The sequence below is a fragment of the Hyperolius riggenbachi genome, chromosome 3, assembly GCF_040937935.1.
Source record: "Hyperolius riggenbachi isolate aHypRig1 chromosome 3, aHypRig1.pri, whole genome shotgun sequence".
Lineage (NCBI taxonomy): Eukaryota > Metazoa > Chordata > Amphibia > Anura > Hyperoliidae > Hyperolius > Hyperolius riggenbachi.
In genome coordinates, this window is record NC_090648.1 from 343,946,425 (window position 1) to 343,968,639 (window position 22,215).

The 22,215-nt window shown below is 43.6% G+C and overlaps 1 protein-coding gene across 3 annotated transcripts in view; it reads left to right on the forward strand.

Moving 5' to 3' along the window:
- TCP11L2 (t-complex 11 like 2) overlaps positions 1 to 22,215 on the forward strand; it is a 64,993-nt gene that overhangs the window by 32,136 nt on the left and 10,642 nt on the right. For all 3 annotated transcript variants that reach the window (XM_068276982.1, XM_068276984.1, XM_068276983.1), the window contains 7 exons: positions 678 to 845; positions 3,506 to 3,638; positions 5,919 to 6,039; positions 7,133 to 7,353; positions 18,128 to 18,264; positions 21,590 to 21,771; positions 21,876 to 22,051. In XM_068276982.1, the coding sequence (XP_068133083.1) occupies positions 686 to 845; positions 3,506 to 3,638; positions 5,919 to 6,039; positions 7,133 to 7,353; positions 18,128 to 18,264; positions 21,590 to 21,771; positions 21,876 to 22,051 (1,130 nt within the window). In that variant the 5' untranslated portion in view covers positions 678 to 685. The remainder of the gene's footprint in view (positions 1 to 677; positions 846 to 3,505; positions 3,639 to 5,918; positions 6,040 to 7,132; positions 7,354 to 18,127; positions 18,265 to 21,589; positions 21,772 to 21,875; positions 22,052 to 22,215) is intronic.

The window sequence follows — 22,215 nt, forward strand, 5'->3', positions numbered from 1 at the left end:
AAAATTGTACTTGCATATTCTTGCACTGCATGCACAGCAAGTACACAGCCAGGAGCACTGGAGCACTGCCACAAGAAACCAATTTCAGAAGCTCTTGTCTAGTAGGCTTCAAATGAGACCAATGGCTCAAGCAGTGGCTAGCAGGAAGGTCGGGGAAAACCTTTGAACTATCCAAAGGCTTCTTACTACTCAATCCCCCCCCCCCCCCCACACACACACACTATCCAAATGCTTCCTACTACTTCTTACTACTTAATTCCCCCCCCCCCCCTCATTTTTCACTTTAGGTATGCTTTAAATCACCTATATTAGAACATTCCCCTTAAAGAGAACTTAAAGGCAGAATACTATGAAGTCTGCCATATTTATTCTCTAATAAACAATTCCAGATCTGTGCTGATCCTTTGCCTATAATACTTACAAAGTCACTGGCCCAGGATGCACTTCAGCTGCTTTGACACTAGTCTGTCTCTACTGGCTGCATGCTTGCTGCAGGTGGTGTGTAACTCAAACAAAACTAAAGCCAAAAGCTAAGGATGACACGGGGGGGGGGGGGGGGGGGGGGGGGTTGGGGGGGGGACAACTGGCATTGCTTATAAGGGAATGAAGATGGCAGCCTTCATATTCCTCTCGCTTCAGGCTCCCTTTAAAGCTGTGTCATGCTTCTGTGTTTACAGCAACTAAAATGCCGTTCAGCGAAGAAAAGGGCTTTGGAAATGAGGACCATCTGAGTGATTCAGATACATCTCGGCTGTCAGAAAGCATGGCTTGTTCATCCAGTGACTGTGAGTCACCAAGGGACAGCTTCACCAGCGACTCTTCAAGCAAACATGCTTCCCCTATGTGTAAGTCTCTCACATGTGAGGATGTCTTTGTTTGTAAATAACAAATCATAACATTATGTAAGCTGGATAATCGCAGGTATGTAAGCATCCTGTGTATCCATTTCACAGGAATGTGCATGTCCCTACTGGATGCTGTCATTGCATCGCTACTCCTAGTTTATCCACTGTGGTCACAGTAACTGATTCCTAAACTCCAGGGCATGTCCAGACAGTGTCTTTGGAAACTGAATAACTGGAAACCTTACACTATAGCAAGTCAATGTACAGCCGTCAGATCCTTATACTGAACAGGGCTGTCCCATTATTGTAAAAATACACTCTTGATTAATATGGAGGAGGAAAAACACGGAATATCAGCATACTTTCCTTCCAATGTAAGTGCAGCCAGAGTTTAGGTCAGTACTTGACACTCTGCCAACCTGTGTGCCCTGTCTCTCTTCCTCATTATCCTGATCAACAGCAGCATAACTTGTACTGAACAGTGAAAAGTTCATGTGGGATCTTTTAGTTCTTAGTACTGAGCCTCTTTTTTTCTTTTCCCTTGGGTACCCAGCTGTAATCTGCTGAGAGAGCCGAATGGTCACGCAGCAGCAGAAAGATCTTCATCACTGTTATTTTTTGTTCACAGAATCAGGGCAGCCATCAGGGGGGGGGGGGGGGGGGGGCAACTGACACTCCAGTGAGGGGCCCAGGTCTTCTGGGGGCCCTGGGTCCCCCCAATGCACTGGAAGGACCGCATGTGCTGTCTACGGGCCTGTGGCTCACTAACCAGCACACCACGTTCCAGCACTGAGAGAAGAGTGACATCAGCTCTTAAACGTGGGGAGCAGATTAGTGAGCCCGCCACAGCGGACTTTCTATACTGGGGCATCACCTATATCTGGCTACAGGCTACCTATACTGGGGCACCACCTATACCTGGCTACTTATACTGGGGGAATGTATACCTGGCTACCTATACTGGGAGCACCTATGCCTGGATTACTATACTGGGGGCACTTATACCTGGCTAGGGCAGGGGGACGGGCTGAGACAGAAGGGGACAAGAGGTAACACAGGGGGATAAAAGAGGCACAGGAAGAAAAGAGGGGAAAAAAAAGAGAACGGATAAAGGATAAGAACTAACCTACAAGTCCCTATCTCATTTGTTAACCGGGGACTACCTGTATTTTGCTAGTATTTGACTCCACCCACAACATGCCATGGTCATGCCCACTTTTTGCCGCATCATGCACTTTGCTCACGGACACGAGGTTGGGGTGGCTAGTGGGTAGGCACAGCAACCAGTGGGTGGGCCCAGGGAGGGGGGGGGGGGGGGCAGGTCTGATAATGTGTGAGGGGCCCCAAAATTTCTGATGGCGGCCCTGCACAGAATACCAAAGTTACTCAGTCATTCCACAGACAGGAGACTGAGACAGGGAACACACTTGCAGGGGCATCTCCCCACGATTCGGGGTTTCCGTCGCAGTGCATCCGCATTTGTGATCGCGTTTTCCGAATGCAATTTTGCACATTCATTCTGCGATTTTCCAGATGTGGCGGAATACATTGTAATTACGAACGTGTGGGAAAAAGCAGAAAGCTATGCAATTTAAAAATACATGAATGAACGCTAAAGATGTGCATTTCCCAAGCGAGGCCATTGGCTTCAATGGCCAGTACAGCTGTAGACACAGATGGCAAAACTCGCACGATTCCAGTAAATGTGTTCTCTGCCTTAACAAACCAAAAGATCACATACAACAGTATACTGTACATACAACCATTTGAATTCAACCCTGAAATAACACCCCAACACCATAGCTATCAAAAAACATTAGCTCCATACAGTGCCATCTACAGCATACATACAGCAAGACCTCCAGCATCCAGCTCAGGCTGGGATTGCCTGATGCAGAATAACTGTGGTTGCCAGTTGCTTGAACCTGTGCTAAAATAACACTAAACCTCCCCCCTCCTCTTCCCCTGGAGCAGCAGAAATTACTTACCTATTGTCCAGGCTCCATCTGCTACACATCCTGCATCTCCCAGTGGCTTTCCAGTGTCCGCCATGTACGGCTCCCCGTGTGTCACCTGACCCACATCTGGTCATGTGACCTGGCGGGAGCCGTGCATGGACACTGTGAAGTCGCTTGGAGCTGCAAGATGTGTAGCAGATGGATCCTGAACGATCTGTAGGTTATTTTTTTCTCTGAAAACCTCTAAAGTTCCGCCTCCGTTCTCTCCCTCAGACATGCCACTTAGTTGAGACTTCTGGATGCTTGAGTTTTGGATAATGGGGGTTTTGCTGTACATAGAAAATAGTGACTTGGAAAAACTGAACCTGTACTCTTCCCTCTGTCCCCCAGTACAGAGTGGCATGGAACCCTTATAAAAGAATTCTAAAACATTTTAATGTAAATTATTTCAGAACTGCCCTTGTTCAAATACAAAAAAATGTCAGTGCAGCTAGTTTAAAACATGATAGTGTGAAGTAAAGCTATTTGTGAGTGACTCCCGAAGTTAATCCTGTTAGCAATATTAGCAATGTTTGTTAATTTAAAATTGAAGCGTATCACATTCAGTACTCAGACTTTTTTTGATGGCTACAATCATATATTTCTTGTTTCTGAAAACTTATGTACAAATTGTTTTTATTTTTGTTTTGCTTCTTCTTTTAGCAAGTCCACCAAAGGCAACTACTCTGGATGACATAATGTCAACAACCAGAAACCTGTCAAACTTGTTACTGGCCCATGAAATTGTTGCAAATAAGAACTTTCACATGGACAACATTGATCCTCCTAAAAACAGGTATGGAGTAAATTATCTCCTTGAGATGGTAGCGCCATTGCTATGCCATTGACTTCAATGTTACTCTGCACAGTATTGTAAGAAATTTGTATTACTATTTTAAGACAAACCGTTAAAGTCACATTAAAGAGGAACTCCATTGAAAATAATGTAAAACAAAAAGTGCTTAATTTTTACAATAATTATGTATAAATGATTTAGTCAGTGTTTGCTCATTGTAAAATATTTTAAATCCCTGATTTATATTCTGACATTTATCACATGGTGACATTTTTACTGCTGGCAAGTGATGTAGCTACTGCTTGCTGTTTTGCCAGTTGTAAAACAGCTGTAAACAGCTATTTCCCACAATGCAACAGGGTTCACAGACAGGAAACTGCCAAGAGTACGTACTCAGAATTTCTTTGTGGGAGGGGTTTTGCCACAATATCAGCCATGCAAGCCCCCTGATGGTCTGTTTGTGAAAAGGAATAGATATATTTCTCATGTAAAAGGGGGTATCAGCTACTGATTGGGATAAAGTTTAATTCTTGGTCAGAGTTTCTCTTTAAATGTCAACTGTCAAGTAATTAGTGTTTAAACTCGTGAAAGAGATAGCAAACATAATAGGCTGAGGACGAGAATGTCAGAGAATAGTGGCTGCTGTCATACAGAAGTCGATTCTATTTACGATCTGATAAAATTCGACATGTCCGAATTTGTTTGCAATGGCAAATCAAATTGAATCAAATCAAATCCCAATTGGACATATCGGATTTAATTGGATCGTAAATAGAATCGTAATCAAATCACACAAAGAATCATATTGTGTAGATGGGGCTTTACGGACATGCATGAGGTGAGGATGATGGGCAGTTTGGGGTGTATTTATGCATGGGATAGCATATTTTAAGATTGGCATAGTAGGTTGACTTGTATTTTTAAGTCGACAGAAAGCCAGTGTAGGGACTGGCAGTAATAGACAAGTATAACACATAGGAGGGTTGGATAAGCCTAGCAGAAGTGACTGTCAGAACCGGGGACACAGACCACAAGTAAACAGATTGATCTGGGTATCGACAGCTTACGGAGGGTAAAAGAGGGCAGGATGAAAGAGATAAGGGTACTTGGCCAAGGACTGGGACTTTGGAAACTACTACAGGGAGAAAAAAGGAGAGGATATGACAAGATCGGACATAACCCTGAAAGATTGGTCAGACAAACGACAGGAGAAACATAACTGGGCACTTAAATGCTAGTAGAGTGTAGTTTTTGCAGAAGCGTGGTCAACCGTGTCAAAAGCAAAACAAAATCTAGAAGGGGCAAAAAAATCTTCCTACTACCATGAATTGTCTGTGTGGATGTCATTGGTCAGTTTAGTGAGGACTGTTTTAATGAAAAACTAACTATAACAAGTAACTTGTCTATATATCTTATCTAAAGTTTACACAGCAGATCTATCTGCAAAAGTTTATGATTATTTATTCCTGTGATACAATGAGGGCAGCAATGTTCTGTTTGTCACAGGCTAAGGGCTGGAGATGCTATCAGCTTGCCTGTGTGTAAATTCAGTCCCCTCTCCTCCTCCCTCCTCCCCTCTGCCTCTGAAATCAATGGCTAGTAACACCTCCCCCTCCTCCTGCCCAGACTGAGCTCCTGTAAGCCCTCGCTACTGTCTGAAAATGCCAAGGCACTCTGAAAAGCTGTGGGCGAGGCTTATTTAGTTTATAGGGAATTAGAGTATTAAAACAAACAAAAAAAAAGTATTTGGCTTGAAGAATGCCCTATAAACTGTATGAAAGGAACACAATTATGCAATGAGTAAAAGTTTATCTCGGATCCACTTTAAGCGTTTAAAGCTGGAAGCTGATTGAAAAGTGCATTAGATGGAGAGAAGTTACTCTGCTAGGCACAGTACACAGGTGAGGATTTGTGGCCAATCTTTTCAGCTAGCACTCCAGTTTATTTCCCAGTCAATGATTAATTGATCAGGAATGCCAAATCAATATACACACATGTACAGTTGATCTTTTCATAACCTTTTTGTTCCAAGGACCTTTTTTGCAGGTTTTGATCTTGGACACAATCCATTTATTGGTCGTTTGCACATGCACAGTTGACGTTTGACAGCACATCCGTTCATTCTACTGATAAAATAATAGTTTATTAGTTGATTTACATTGCTTTGCAAAATAATTCACCTTTGAATGGAAAGTATGTTTCAATGTTAGTACATAAATCATCATATATGCCAACAACCCATGTATTCTATTTTCACTGTATCATTCTTAAATCCAACAGTTTGGAAGGAAAGGTAAAGGAGATAGTTCACAAAGCATTCTGGGATTGTTTGGAATCTGAGCTCAAAGAAGATCCTCCTCAATATGAACATGCAATCAGGCTTTTTGATGAGATAAGAGAGGTAAATATAGACTGTCTGTGACTTGGGATGGGTTCACACTTGTCAATCTGCAACGGATCGGTTGGATCCGTTGCAGTGAGCGGACTGGACTTCTGTGCCTTCTGTGATAATCCCAGACAGGTGGATACATTTCCCGTATAGCCTATGGTTAAAACGCATGCTCCACAACAGACCATTTGGAGTGGACACTACACTGGCCGTTCCTGCTGGCCGCTCATGGTTCAGCTGCAGATGGGAACCCAGCCTTACAGAACCACCTGTATATGATGAACATTCTTCACAACTACCTTCTTTTACAACCTTTTCAGTACTCCCTTTTCCAGCTGTGTGACAGGATCATGGCTCTAGGTATAGCATGTATTCATGGGAGGGGTTTAAAGGGACCCTGAGCAGGATGCTAAAATGTGCAAATTAACTACCTAGGGCTTCCTACAACTCTTCGTAGTCTGAGGTCCCTTGGCGTAATCCAGGCTCCCTCCATTCTGCCCCTGGCAGCTCCGTTAGATCGTTGACTTCAACCAAAATCGTGGGCAACTGCGCATGTACGCTCCCCCCCCCCATGTGCCCATTTCCACATGCAAGGTTCTTATGGCGGCGGGTGCGCGGAGGCGCATACACAGTTGTGCACAACTTTTGGTTGAAGTCTACGCTCTAACGGAGCCGCTGGGGGCAGAACGGAGGGAGCCCAGATTACACCAAGGGACCTCACTGACTAGAAGTGGCTGAAGGACACCCCGGGTAAGTCCATTTGCCCATTTTAGCATCCTGCTCCTGTACCTTTTTAAAGTAAACCAAGGTTGTAATAATTCAGCATGTAATATAAATCTGCTTTAGCATGTAGTGAAAACTGCTTATGTCAATTTTCTGAGGTGCCAGAAATCAGGGCAGATGGCCATCACTGTTGGTCAACATATGCATCCATCACATGAATGGAATGTTGGGAAGGCTTTAAACCTTAACAAGGAGAACCCCCCTTGTTGTCTTAGGCTTGCTTCACAGTCACTTTGAGTTACTATGTTTTGTGTGCAGCGTTTTCACTAATTTGCATAAAATCTAATTCTGTAATGTGGTCTATCTTTTTTTTCTGTGGCAGATTTTGCTTTCTTTCTTAACCCCTGGAACTAACAGACTACGGACCCAGATTTGTGAAGTTTTAGATAAAGACCTCATAAAGCAACAAGCTGAACACAATGCTGTGGATATTCCAAAGCTTGGAAGTTATGTTATTAATATCATGGGGAAATTATGCGCACCGGTCAGAGATGAAGATGTCAAGAAGTTACAACCCACTGGTGACATAGTACAAATGTTGAGGTTAGTTAAATGTTGTTCATTCTTTTATGTTCTTTTAAAGGAAACCTGAGACGAATGATTGATTCATTTCTTACCTGGGGCTTCCTCCAGCCACCTTCAGGCTGTGGGCTCCCTCACTATCACTCTGGGCCACTCCAATCGTCCACTGGCCGTCCCCTTATATTTTTGGTCAGTCATGCTCTGTTGTGTATGCCCGACCTCTGCTCACTCCCGTCGACATGAGCGTTCTGCATCTGCACAGTACTATGCAGGCGAAAATGCTCCTGGCCACAGGAGCGTGCACCTCCAGGCTGCCCACGCGTGCAACTGACCGAATATAAAGGGGAGGGGGCAATGGACAATCAAAGTAACCTGGGGAGACAGCAAGGAAGCCCATGACCTGAAGGCAGCTGGAGGAAGCCCCAGGTAAGTATAAATACTTTCATTTAATAAGTCATACGTATGTTTAAGTAAATATCTTTGTTTATAATACTATGCAGTTGTTACATGACTTTAGTTCATGGCCCCTGCTGAATCAGATTGGGGAGAAAGCATTGCCTAACTTTGGGATTACCAATGGTTTTGACACCCGAGATCCAGACTGATAAATATTATGCAACGTATGCATAGACCTTGGTAAGGTTGCACAGAAATGTTTTCTTGTATGCTCATTTCCCTTTACTAAAGCTACGTACACACTGCAAGATAAAATTGCATGTAACTTCTGAACCACTGTTCCATGACCAGATGTGAATAACAGCAGAAAACAGCAACTGAAATACCAAATGATTGTTAACCGACAGGATTCTTAAATGATGCAGGATGTAGGGGAAAGTGCCTTAGACTTTGCAGACACATAGTTAAAAAAATTTCGTAGCTCTGTACACACCATAGTGATCCGTCATGTTGGTTGTTCAAAATGATAGAGCACCATCGTGGATTGTTCATTTATCGCCCCTTAAAGAGAAACTCCGACCAATAATTGAACTTTATCCCAATCAGTAGCTGATACACCCTTTTCCATGAAAAATCTATTCCTTTTCACAAACAGACCATCAGGGGGCACTGTATGAGTGATATTGTGGTAAAACCCCTCCCACAAGAAACTCTGAGGACCGTGGTACTCCTGGCAGTTTCCTGTATGTGAACCTTGTTGCATTGTGGGAAATAGCTGTTTACAGCTGTTTCCAACTGCCAAAAAAGCATGCAGCAGCTACATCACCTGCCAACAGTAAAAATGTCACCATGGGATAAATGTCAAAATGTAAATCAGGGATTTAAAAGATTTTACAATGGGCAATCACTGACTAAATGCTGTATACATAATTATTGTAAAAATGAAGCACTTTTTTTTTAATATTCAAGGGTGTTTATTGAAAAATCAATGAAAACGTACAAAATGCAATCAGCGCAGATGAAAAACAATAAGTACAGAGTACAACGAGTCAACTATAATAAGTAGACAAACCGTGAGAATTTTAAAAGGAAGGAAAGGGACTTCAGAGCAAATCATATTTACAAAGAACTATGGCAGAATCAGCTAAGACCCTTATATTCCACCCATTTTTCCCAGATATTATTAAATTTATCCAAATGTTCAATACTCCAAAAATGTAACCTGTCAGTTAATATAATTGTATCTAATCTATCCTTTACCAATTGCAAATCCAGGGAAGGGGACCATTTAAGAGCAGTAGGCCAATGAACAGCCAGTAGCATATGTTGATAAAATCTGAAAAATGTTTTGGGAACTACAGGATTATGACAGTAAAGTAAACCCTGTAAAGGAGATATAGTAACATGAAGGCCGCAAATCTCAAAAAATACCTGCCGCCAGTCTTCCCAAAACTTTACAGCCACAGGACAAGACCAAAAAATATGAAAAAGGGTGCCTAAGCTACCGCATCTACGAAAACAATCAGGGGAGCTAGATGGAAATTTTTTTGTGGATGCGGGTCAGGGTATAATACCACCTTAACATTAATTTTACCACAGTATCTTTTAAAATATTAGAACTGGTGACAGAGGCTACATTGGACCAACAAGAGGACCATTGAGAATGACTAATTTGGATCTGAAGATCACTTTCCCATGGTCTCATATAAGGAGTAATATCATCAGATTATATATGCAGTAAGAGCCGAAAAAGGGCCAAGATGATGCCTGGCTGTCTCTTACCTGTAATATAGAGGTTTTCAAAAATAGGAGGATCAGAGGGAGAATAAGTAGGAAACTGAGACAATAGGAAATGACAAATCTGAATATAATGAAACGCTTCTTCCCAAGGAGCGTCTCTATCAAAATGAAGTTGCTAAAATGAAATGAATCTGCCTCCCAACCAAAACCTATGTGCTATTACTAACCCTCAAGCTTCCCACCAACTAAAATCCCCAGGATTAGAAAGGGCTGTGGTAAATCTAGTATTACTCATAAAGGAGAGTTTTGGAGAGGGGGTCCTAATAAGGTCAAATTTAATAGATATGTGGGAATGAAGCACTTTTTTATTACAACATTTTCACTGGAGTTCCTCTTTAAGCCTTCCTTTGGGATTGGGATTTTCAAATTACACCTGGAAGATGAGACGTTCATTTTTTTTTTCTCCCCATAATGTTTATAAGGCTTACTAAGAAATAGACATGTGCAGATGCTAACCAGAATCCCAAGGTGTCAAACACTTAGGCCCTGTTCACACTCGGCAACGCAAAACTCCTAGAGATTGCGATCACAATTTTACATAATGATCAGCGGTAATTGCGTTTTTCAATTCCCTTTTCAGTGAATAAGAAACACAATGCAATAACCAGATTTGCATGCAGCCCGGTTGCGATTGGTGGTAATCACCGGTGCGCCACAATCGCCGCAATGTGGGTAATCCCATAGGATTAATGTTGCCACAACGCTTTGCTGCAAAGCGTCAGAGTGAAAACCGGGCCTTACCCAGAACATGTATACATTTATTAGCTGTCTGCTAACTGATTGTCTGATTATTCCCTTCACATTTCTGTTACTTGATCAGCAGGAATTAACATACATGACTCATTTAATTACTTGCCACTACTTTGTAACAGTGCAGCCATTTCTGACTAGCCGCAGGATATTTATTTTATTTGTTTTTTTTAATGGGCAAGGCTTACCCTTCTTGTCTGTAATCTTACCGGACAGGTTAACCCATCTAGCCTGTCAACCTGCAAACTTCCAGCGATCATGACTAACCCATGAGATACTAGTGGAACTTGTGTGTTGAGAGCAAATTGGAATGTTAATAAGGTGATATAGTCTTATAGCAACATCACACTGATAAATAGAAATTATATATAAGTATACCTTAAAGTGTACTCGAGGCAGAATCTCTGTGATGATTTAGACATAGAGGCATGTTAGTGATATCATCACATGCCTCTGTCCTTTCCTTACTGTTGCTTGGTCCCCCTGGCTGCTGCATCTCCCCAAAATTGCCAACATTAAGAATGTTGACATTTGTATCAGAATCAGAATTGGTTTTATTCGCCGAGTGCGCTGTTGGTGCCCCCGGAATTGGTTGTGGTACACATGGCAATGGCGGAGAGGAAAAAAGACATAGGACATACATACATAAATGCATGCATTTTCAGGTATTTCAGCATAGCATTGGTGCAGAGTGCATTGTTACAGGCGGGTGCTAGAGTCAGTGTTGGCGACTGGAGAACTGCGTTGTACATTGGCTAAGCTTGAGGGGGCCAGGTGGGAGAAGTGTTCAGGGGAGTGTTCAGGAGTAGGACTGCCTGGGAAAAAGGTGTTTCTGCGCCTCGTGGTTCTGGAGCGGATTACTCTGAAGCGGTGGCCTGATTGGAGGGGCTCAAAGAAGTGGCTTCCTGGGTGGAAGAGGTCTTGGGAGATCTTGCTGGCTCTTTTCATCATTCTGGCAGCGTGGAGGAGATCAAGAGGGGGCAGGGTCGTGCCAATGATCTTTTCCGCAGCGCTAATTACTCTCTGAAGTTTGTACTTGTCTCTAGCGTTGGCCCCCGTATACCAGACAATGATGGAGGAGCAGAGGATGGACTCAACCGTTGCGGGGTAGAAGCTGGTGAGCAGAACATGCGGGATGCCGAATTTCTTCAACTGGCGCAGGAAAAATAGCCTCCGCTGGGCATTCTTTTGGATTCTGGTGGTATTTTGCCCCCATCTTAGGTCACTGGTGATGGTGGTGCCCAGGAACCGAACACTTGGAGCCCTGGAGACTTCAGTCTCTTCAATGAGTCTACAATTAGTTTGACAGTCTTGGATGCATTGAGGACGAGATTGTTTTCCTTGCACCAGTTACAGATCCTCTCAATCTCACTTCGGTAGGCTTGCTCTTTGTTGTTGCTGATGAGACCGAAGATGGTTGTGTCATCCGCGAATTTGATGACCTTAACGAAGTCAGCAGTTGAGGTGCAATTGTTGGTGTAAAGGGAGAACAGAAGTGGGGACAGTACACACCCCTGCAGTGCCCTTATGTTGGTGGTTCTCACACTGGAGGAGCAGTTACCAAGCTTGACTTGCTGTGTTCTGTTCGTGAGAAATTCCCCGACCCACCTTCAGAGGGATGGGTCGACCTCAAGTTGCGCGAGGTTGTTGAGCAGAATGTCCGGGCGAATGGTGTTGAAGGCCGAGCTAAAGTCCAAGAGCAGGATTCTGGCATAGGAACCAGGTCTGTCGAGATGCTCTGTGATGTACGCCAGGCTGAAATTGATGGCATCCTCAACTGACCTGTTCGCCCTATACGCGAATTGATGAGGATCGAGGAGGGCATCGGTGGAGCTCTTCAGGACAGCACAGAAGAGGTGTCCTGTGCCTGGCTCCTGCAGAATGCCCTCTGAGGCGTCAGGAACGCCCCTTCACCGCCTCTTCTCCGCCCTCTGTTTGTGCATTGTAAAAAAAAAAAAGTGCACGAAAGGAGCTACTGAGCATGCCCAAAGCTCAGGCCCTCTCGTGCACTGTAGTCCGGCATGTGTCGTAACCCACGGAAGTACTTCTCGGGTCGCAGCCATCTTGGAAATTTGTTTTTCTTCACCCGACGGACGAACGGAGTGGCAGGGAAAAGTGTGAAGAGGCGAGTAGGGATCCGGAAGATGAGCTGCATCAGCTAGTATGTTTTTTTGTTTGTTTTTTTCATTTTTAAAACGCTGCCTCTTGGTTCTCTTTAAGGAATTTATTGCGTTCTTTAAGAACCATATCCATGCTAACCTTTATTATGAGCTCCAGTTTTAAAGGAGTTCAGTTGTTATGGATAGGTGATTGAAAGGGGGATACACTATATAGTAGAATATCGTTATAGTAAGCTCTGATATAGTAAACCTCTGTCTGTAATAAACTCAGTCCCCAGGTCACAAAAATTATCTTGTAATGCTGGGTACATACGATGTCATTTCCAGTCCGACAGGTAATCTGACAGGAAGTTGCATATTGTGTACATGTCCAAACTGCTCCCAATCGCTAACAGGATCAAATTTCCAGTGATAACTTCAGAAAATGGATCTCGTTATCGAACGGGAGCAGTTCGGACCTGATGGAAATAATTGTCTGATTCCCGTTGATCGGATGGGAAATGGCATTGTGTGTACCCAGCATAAGAGTATACAATGTATGACCAATTCTGATATAGTAACCCTCTGATATAATAAACTACCAGTAATTGCCCAGGTCCCTTTGAGTTTACTATAAAGTGATTCTACTGTATAACACCCTTGACAATAAAAACGCTTGATACTCTGTAACAAGATGCATTTAATGAAAATGTAAGGTGACATTCATTTTCATAGAGTCAATTCTATAATAGTCCTATATAGTTCCCCCAAAAAGTATTGTTGTTAAAAAAGGGTAAGGTTAAAGAAACCAGCTAAGTAGTTTTCATCTGCCTTGAAGGTCAGTTTCTGGAATCGGCAAACCCAAGTGCTGACTACTGAGCTATATATAGTGTCTCGCTCGGCCGTTTAGAAAAGGAGTGCCAGAAGAGATGCAATCCTATTTTTGTTCTGTGAATTAAGCTAAGTGTCCATGCTGATTTTACATTGTAGTGATGTTTACAACTCAAAGAGACAGTCCATAAGGAGGCCAGGTTATGTGAAGTTAAGCGAGAGGAACCAAAATGTGTATAAGTAAAATATGTTTAAGATCAGAATTATTTAATAAAGCTGAAGGCATTTACATCACTCCCAGTATAAAATATACATCTGACCTTCAGGCAAATATGCGAACACACCAATTGATAACCAGGTTATGTATTCATTATACAGTACATAATGTATTTTCCATAATCAGGGCTGTAGAGTTGGTACAAAAATCATCTAACTCCAACTCCCAACTCCTCAGTTTATGAAACTACCAACTCCGACTCCAGGTACCCAAAATAGCTCTGACTCCTTATTCTAATACTTACCAGGGCTGTGGATTTGGTACAAAAATCATCCGACTCTGACTTCCGACTTCAACTCCTCAGTTTATGAAACCACGACTCCAACTCAGACTCCAGGTACCCAAAATTGCTCCGACTCCAACTCCTCAGCCCTGTCCATAATGAAGCATGTCCTCTTGGCACAACCTCCCAATAAGTGCATGTGCTGTGCTCCCAAACTTAATGTTACGCAATGCTTTGTTTGGGCACCCAATACGTGAGTTATTGGCAGGTGCCTGTGTCATTTCCACGACATGCCAAAACTCACCTGCAGCTGAGGCAGGTGATGGAAGATGAGTGTTTTGCCTAGTACACACAATGCATGATTTTCCATCAGATAGACGGCCAAATTGGTTATTTCCGACAGGTCCAATCTGATTTTCGATCAATTTTCTGATCATTTCTATACAAAGAAGATCAGAAAAATGATCGGGAATCAGATCAGACCTGTTGGAAATAAATGATTCAACCATCAATCTGACAGAAAATTGCATTGTGTGTACTAATCATTAGTTTGGTTTGGGAAACGAGATTTGAGGGATAGAATTTTCAGAGTCCTCCCCCCCCCCCCCCCCCCCCCTCCTGAAGAAGATGGACTAGTCACTAATACCAAAAATGAAACACCAGCTGCCAGTATATATCACACAACTAGGAAATATTGATTGGAACATAGTAAGCCTGAACAATTGTAGGAAAAAATTGAATTGTGCGATTTCTGTCTAAAATTGTGAATTCGATTTGATTCACGTTTTCCTTCAAATCAAGCTTTGTTCCCCCTCTGTGCCTTTTTGTCCCCCCTCTGTGCCTCCTCTGGGTCTCTCTATCTTTGTGCCCCCTCTGAGCCTGTTTGTTCCCACTCTGGGTCTCTCTATCTTTGTGCCCCCTGTGCCTGTTTGTTCCCTCTCTGTGCCTCTCTGTCCCCCTGTCTCTCTTTGTGCCCCTTCTGTGTCTTTCTCTGTGTTGCCTCTGGGTCTCTCTCTGTGGGTCTCTCTGTCTCCCCTCTGTGTTTCTCTTGGTGCCCCCTCTGTGTCTCTCTCTGTGCCCCCTCTGGGTCTCTATGTGCCCCCTTTGGATCTCTCTGTGCACCCTCTGTGTTTCTCTCTGTGCCCCTTTTGGGTCTCTCTGTCTCACCTCTGGGTCTCTATCTGTGCCCCCTCTGTGTGTCTCTCTGTGCCCCTTCTGGGTCTCTCTGTGCACCCTCTGTGTTTCTCTCTGTGCCCCTTTTGGGTCTCTCTGTCTCACCTCTGTGTCTCTCTCTGTGTCTCTCTATGCCCCTTCTGGGTCTCTCTGTGCACCCTCTGTATTTCTCTCTGTGCCCCTTTTGGGTCTCTCTCTGTGCCCCCTCTGTGTCTCTCTATGCCCCTTCTGGGTCTCTCTGTGCCCCCTCTGTGTCTCTCTGTGTGCCCCCTCTGTGTCTCTCTGTGTGCCCCCTCTGTGTCTCTCTGTGTGCCCCCTCTGTGTCTCTCTGTGTGCCCCCTCTGTGTCTCTCTCTCTGTGCCTCCTCTGTGTCTCTCTGTGCCCCTTCTGGATCTCTCTGTGCCCCTTTTGGGTCTCTCTGTCTCACCTCTGGGTCTCTATCTGTGTCCCCTCTGGGTCTCTCTCTGTCCACAAGCTGTGGCAGTGCTGGACATACCTTCCAGCATGGGTCCAGCAATGCCCATCTATCCACTTCACCTCTTGCAGGCTCTAATGCACAGCATATTTTCTGTAGGTCATGTAACATATTGGAACCAGGAAGATTGCTATGCACAAGAGCCGGCAGACGGCGATAGAGGACAGACAGTGTTGGACTCGTGCGGAAGGTATGACCAACACTTGGGGGAAGTTTGAAGCTGCTTCTTCAAACTTTCCTCACGCAGAAATGATGTCATTGCTGAAATAACTGCTTTGACGATTCATCATGAACACGGGAATCACAATTTCAGTTTAAATTTGATAAATCGCTCAGGCCTAGAACATAGCATAAGACCAGTCCATAATATGTTGGTAAGTGTTTCAGAGCTGTTAGATTATAATGCTTACTGTCAGTGAAAGCTGCACAGGAAGTAAAACCTTTACAGTGTTATGCACTTGAAACAAAAAGAAAAACCGAGAGCCCAATATAGTGCAGTAAGTCTAACAATTGTTGGCGAAATAATTAACAGATGTGGATATACTCACAAACACGGGTTACCACATAGGCAACCACTTGAAATGCAGGTGGGGAGTATTAGAACCTGACCCCACTCAGGTTTAAGAAGTCGCTCTCTGTAGATAGAAAGAAGGGGAAAGTCCCCTCCACCCAAGGTGGACTATATACTGTGCAAATTTGGACAGAGGCGCCAGGCAGGTTAAAATGATCTAAAAACAACTAAAAAGGAGGAGTACAGGTGGACTTACCTCCTGAAATCATGGACAATCGAGATTGTTAAAATCGCAAATAACATTTTATTTTGGCACTCCGCAACGCTATTCGCAGGTATAACCCGCTTCATCAGGCAAGGAGTGCAAGCTCAAAAAGGTCCAATAGTGGCAATGCGCCTCTGTCAATGCCACTATTGGACCTTTTTGAGCTTGCACTCCTTGCCTGATGAAGCGGGTTATACCTGCGAAACGCGTTGCGGAGTGCCAAAATAAATTGTTATTTGCGATTTGAACAATCTCGATTGTCCATGATTTCAGGAGGTAAGTCCACCTGTACTCCTCCTTTTTAGTTGTTTTTAGATCATTTTAACCTGCCTGGCGCTTCTGTCCAAATTTGCACTTTACAGTGTTATGACTTTGGGGATAGTGTATATATGTGTAAATATGTATTGTAAATGTTAACATTAGTAGTAAGGAAAGAGGCAGCACACCGTCCAGTAGCCAAATGGGATGTGCCAAGGCTATCCGGTCAACAAACGGATCTTCAAGAAGAAAAGCATACAGCCGGCACCATCCAAATGTAATTATTGCTCTTTTAGGGCCCGTTTCCACTAGGGCGGTTTCGCCGGCGATTCTGCAGAGTTTCCCCGCACATGATTCGCACGGGGAAACTCTGCCATAGGGGATGATGGCGCCGCGGCGGAATCGCTTGCAGGAGTGATTCGCCCGGAACCCCCTGCAGAATTCGCCGCGGAGGCTGCGAATCTCATAGCCGTGCATGGCACGGCTCATGGGATTCACCTGCGATCCCGTCCACCGGCTCAGTGCGGCGTGCGTCTGCGAGACGCACGCCGCACTAGTGGAGACGAGCCCTTATTGATAGCTCATAGTCCAGAACCATCACAGTGAATACAATTCATTTGTATTCATTGTGATGGTTCTGGACTATGAGCTATCAATAAAAGAGCAATAATTACATTTGGATGGTGCCGGCTGCATGCTTTTCTTCGTAAATGTTAAAAAAAAATTTAATTTTTTTTTGCTACAGTGCCCCTTTAAATTGTGATTGTAAAAGTGAAAGTGGGAAGCAGAACAGGGTAACCAACAGACAACCATTCCCCTCATACACTGAGAAAGGCAAATGCAGGCCCCAAAGCCATAGACCTCCTGTTCCCTAATGAGAGCATGAAAATCTCAATTACAAAATCTATGGAACACAATTATGGAAAATAAGGATAGGCATTTATCTGATTAAGCTCATTTTTCATAAAGGTTAGCTTTTAAGGGGAAAGGAACCTGAATTTACATAAAGTCTTCTACCTTGAAATTATCTAGGTATGTGATATCATTGTTTTATACAAATGTGTTACAGATAACAATGTAGATTCTGTTACACTACAAAGATTTGGCAAGTCTATTGACAGTGATTTGCTAATACCTATGTCTGTAGCTTGGGAGACATAAGGTGCATACATGTGCCCTATTATTTATGATTATTGCTTTTAGGGATTGGGATTCTATCTCTTTGGCAACAGTTTGGGCTTGGTACCACACAAACAAGTTGTTACACTACTGTCATGCCCATCTGTCCCACAATCCAGCCTGGACGTCACTGTACCTGCCGGTACCAACCCTGAATGAACTCTGCCTCCATATGCACTCTGCCTGCCCTTAACCTTGGCCTGTTCATTGACTGTGTCTGTCTGCAGCCTGCCCTGCCTCTGTTTCTGAATGCCATCTCCTGTCTAGTTCCCTTTACCTCCATATAGAGGTGATAGTAGAAATGGTTGAGGGAGTATAGCTGGGGAGAAAGATCAGGTTTGTGAATGATTGAAATTCCTGCTATAATTAGTCACTTATTTATTGTGATTATAAATAATCTACCTATCCCTCGTTGGAATGTCAGCACCTCACCAGTAAGGTAATGTGAGAATAGGAGCTACTTATATAAAGCTGAAAACGCTATAACATTGACACTTCCATTAAAGATTACTGTGTTCCTCCACTCTTCCCTAGTAAAACATTCTTTATTTTCTTCAGGGATGTCTTCCATGTGTTGGACCTCATGAAAATGGATATGGTTAATTACACAATTCAGAATATTAGACCACAGCTCCAGCGACAGTTAGTTGAATATGAAAGGGTCAAATTCCAAGAGATCCTTGAAAAATCTCCTGGTAAGTATGTTTATTTGTTGGTATGGCTCCTAGTAATCACCTTTTTTATTTAAGTTTGCACAGCGTTATGGTGTTAAGCTATGTCTGCCTTTGTTCATTGTGCATATGGATCTGTTCTAAAGCCTACTCTAGACGGAGCGATCCGGCGGCTCGATTAGCGGCCGGATCTCCTCTTCCGCATCCCCGCGCGTACCCACCGCGTCCCCGCTCGTCCGTCAGATTCGATACCCGCTCGTCCCCGCCGCTTATCTTATGCTCGATTCCCCGCTATTGTCCGCTCATGGGGAATCGAGCGGCGGTGAGATCGGACCTGCTGGATCTTATCAATCGAGCCGCATCAGCGGCTCGATTGATAAGTAACATCGCTCCGTGTGTACCTAGCTTAACAGTTCTTTGTCATTAGAAATGTTCATTTAAAAGAGTTACTTGCTTTCACAATAATAGGTGAGGAATCAGGAAGACGGATGTTTACATACCAGAAATGTATACCTTTTGAACTGTCTTATCTGATAAAGGAGCTGTAATTCCTCTTCTGATTCCAATGGACAGTCAGGCTCAGTTCCCACTTGAGCTGAGAATATTCTATTTTTCCTATTTTCTTTTATATTCTAATATTGCTGTTTTAGAAATGGGAGCCGTTCTCACTTGTCACTCTGCAACAGATTTGTGGGATCCATTGCGGTAAGCGGACAGCACTTCTGTACAGTTCGCGTTAATCCCTGACAGGCGAATGCCTTCCTCCATATAGTCTATGAGGGTAACGCACCTTTCCCCCGGGCTCCAGCTGGACCATCGGAGCAGACATTACACTGTCTGTTCCCGCTGATCCAGCGCAAGTGGGAACTGAGCCTCCAACTGTATGGCCAGGAGGTTGAGCTCCATTTATTTACTGCAGCTAAGCAGTACACATTACCAACGGCATACCCATAACTTAACACTCTGCTTCCAGTGTTAGATTGCTTATACAGTCCAGTATCATAGATAAAGTAGTTCTTAACTTGGGATCCACAGCTATTATTGCTTAAAGGGAACCAAAGGTGAGAGACCCATGGATGTTGCCATATGTATTTCCTTTTAAACAATGTACATTGCTTGGCAAGTCCTGCTGATCTCTTTGGCTGCAATAGTGTCTGAGTCACAACCCTGAAACAAGCATGTGGCTAATCCAGTCTGACTTCAGTTGAAGCCCCTAATCTGCATGCTTGTTCAGGGTCTATGGCTAAATGTATTAGAAGCAGAGGATCAGCAGGACAGCCAGGCAATGTGTATTGTTTAAAAGGAAATAAATATGTCAGCGTCCATGTCCCTCTCACTTCAGTTGTCCTTTAAAAAGAACCCTGGTTGAGAAACATATGGAGGCTGCCATATTTATTTCCTTTTAAACAACACCAGTTCCTGCTGATCTCTTTCACTGCAATAGTGTCTGAATCCCACCTGAAACCAGCATTCAGGTAATCCAGTCATACTTCAGTCAGAGCACCTGAACTGCATGCTTGTTCAGGGTATATGGCTAATAGTATTAAGCCTCATCTACACGGGTAGATGAGGCGGCGATGTAGCTTATCAATCAAGCCGCTAATGCGGCTCGATTGATAAGATCCGACAGGTCGGCTCTTGCTACCGCCGATTCCCTGCTCGCTCCCCACGAGGGGACAATGGCAGGGAATCGAGCGGAAGATAAGCGGCGCCGGCGGGGACGAGCAGGGAATCGAATCCGACGAGCGGGTACGCGCGGGGACGCGGAAGAGACGATCCAGCGGCTAATGGACCCGCCGGATCGGAGCCTCATCTACGCGTGTAGATGAAGCTTTAGAGGCAAAGGATCAGTAGGCTAGCCAGGCAATCTGGATTGCTTAAAAGGAAATACATATAGCAGCCTTCATATCACTCTCACCTCAGGTTCCCTTTAACTTTGAGTATCTTCCAAGGATTCATCTTTAGTGAACTAGTTATGAGTTAATTGGACCTCTCAACAGTCCACAACATATTCAGAAAACATGTTTATTTTTGTTTTACTTCCAAGAACAATGGCAGCCTGCCATCCCAGGCATCAACAGGCTGTTGTTTAACAAAATGTCTTCAGGAAAATAGCTGTGGAAACACTTGCAGATAATCCAGTAAAGGTGTGCAGTGGACCTCAAGCACCATTTCTGGAGCCTTTTTGTTGGTTGTCTTTAAAACACATAGGCTATCATTCATAAAGCATTACCGCATGCGGTAATGCAGAAAACAGCTGATTTTACCAAGCACTTAGCAAAATTTCAATTCATAAAAGCAGTTACCGCATGAAAAACTGAAATTACCCAGCAGTGAGGTAAATTACCGACTTGTGCGGTAATGACCTTATCACATGTCAGTAAATGTCAATTCATAAAGATTAGAGCAGGCGGTAATGGCACGAAGAATACCGCCTACTTTGAAGAGGTGATAAGAGAGCGATAAGAGCAAAGTTAATGGAGTCCCACAAGCAGAAGCAGTGAGATCTCCCCCAGGCAGCAGCAGTGAGAGTGGAACAAACTGGGCTTCCCCTGAATACCTTAGGTTGTGTGTTTAACCTCTTGGGTTCCTGCTTTTAAGATGTGTATTTCACATCAGAAAGCATGGCATGTGTAAAGTTTCTTGAAGTTCTTCTACACCGAGGCAATTAAATAGATTGTTAAGAAAGACTAATAGACAGATACAGAGCAGATTCAAGGCAAGGAGAGGCAGTATAACAAATGATGCACATCTAAAGGGAAGTTGGGGATGCCTCTTTTATTGTAATGCTGTCTCTGCACAGAGAACAGGAATGTAACAATGTTACCGACAGTTGGGCTTCGGTAAAACACTGCATTTTTATCGCAGCTGTGAAAATGTTTATGAATTAGCACACAAAAGTCTAAAATACCGAATGCAGTATTCGACCCGACCAGATTTTTTTTTTTTTTACCGCACATGCTTTTGTGAATGATAGCCATAGCAATGGAAGAGATTAGGGCCTGGCACAAGAAAAACTGGATTTCTGGGCCCTGTTCAAAACCCCAACCCTTACTAGCTACTCAGGCCAAGCATGCTGCTTGGTACAAGTGATGTGCTATGCTAAGATATGCTGTAAATGTGTTGCAGCAGCAGACCTGAAGGTACAGTTGGCCCAGGGAAAGTATTTATGGGCCAGCATGAAATCAATGGGGAATCTGCCTGCGGTGTATGGGCAGCTGACAGATCTCTCTCTAATCGATTCGATCAGAGAGAAACTTTCTCTCTGATCGAATCGATTAGAGAGAAAGTTGTCTCTTTGGTTCTAGTTGTCACTTCAATGATCTGGTATAAATATATCTTCATTTAGATGCTCTGAATGAAACCACCAAATGGATTGAGCAATCTCTTAAAGATGCAGCCGAAGCAAAGTCCCAGGAGAATGCAACTGGAACAAACGGAGTCTCTGTGGACAGTTTGAGTCCCACAATGGTGCTTAACAGTGGTTTTGCTAAACTCCTGCATTTAGACTATGACAGTGCTGTGCCAGAGGTGAGCTGCTATGTAAAATGATTATTTTTTGTCCCTGCATTATTTTTCTAAATTTTTTCTAATTCATTCCATGTTATAATATATATTGTTTTCCCTTTATCCAGACATTGATCACAGACGACTCTCGCGTTATTGACTTGAAGTATAAACTGCATCAGGTGAAACTTGTAGCCTGTGTATGTCTTATTACTCAGAATGTAATGGGCCCTGCCACGACCACTGGCTTTACTGAACAAGTGAGAGACATTTCAGCAATTCTGCTCCAAGGCTTCAGCAGTAGGTGAGTAGTAAAGGCCTGCCACTATGGAATCTCTTATCTTAAAAAAAAAATGTATATAAGAGTCATATGGGTTGATGCATCAAATGGTAATACTGCCGTGCGCATGCTATTAGCACGACCATTGCCATGGTAACCATAAGTATCACACAGTACTATAGCAACGG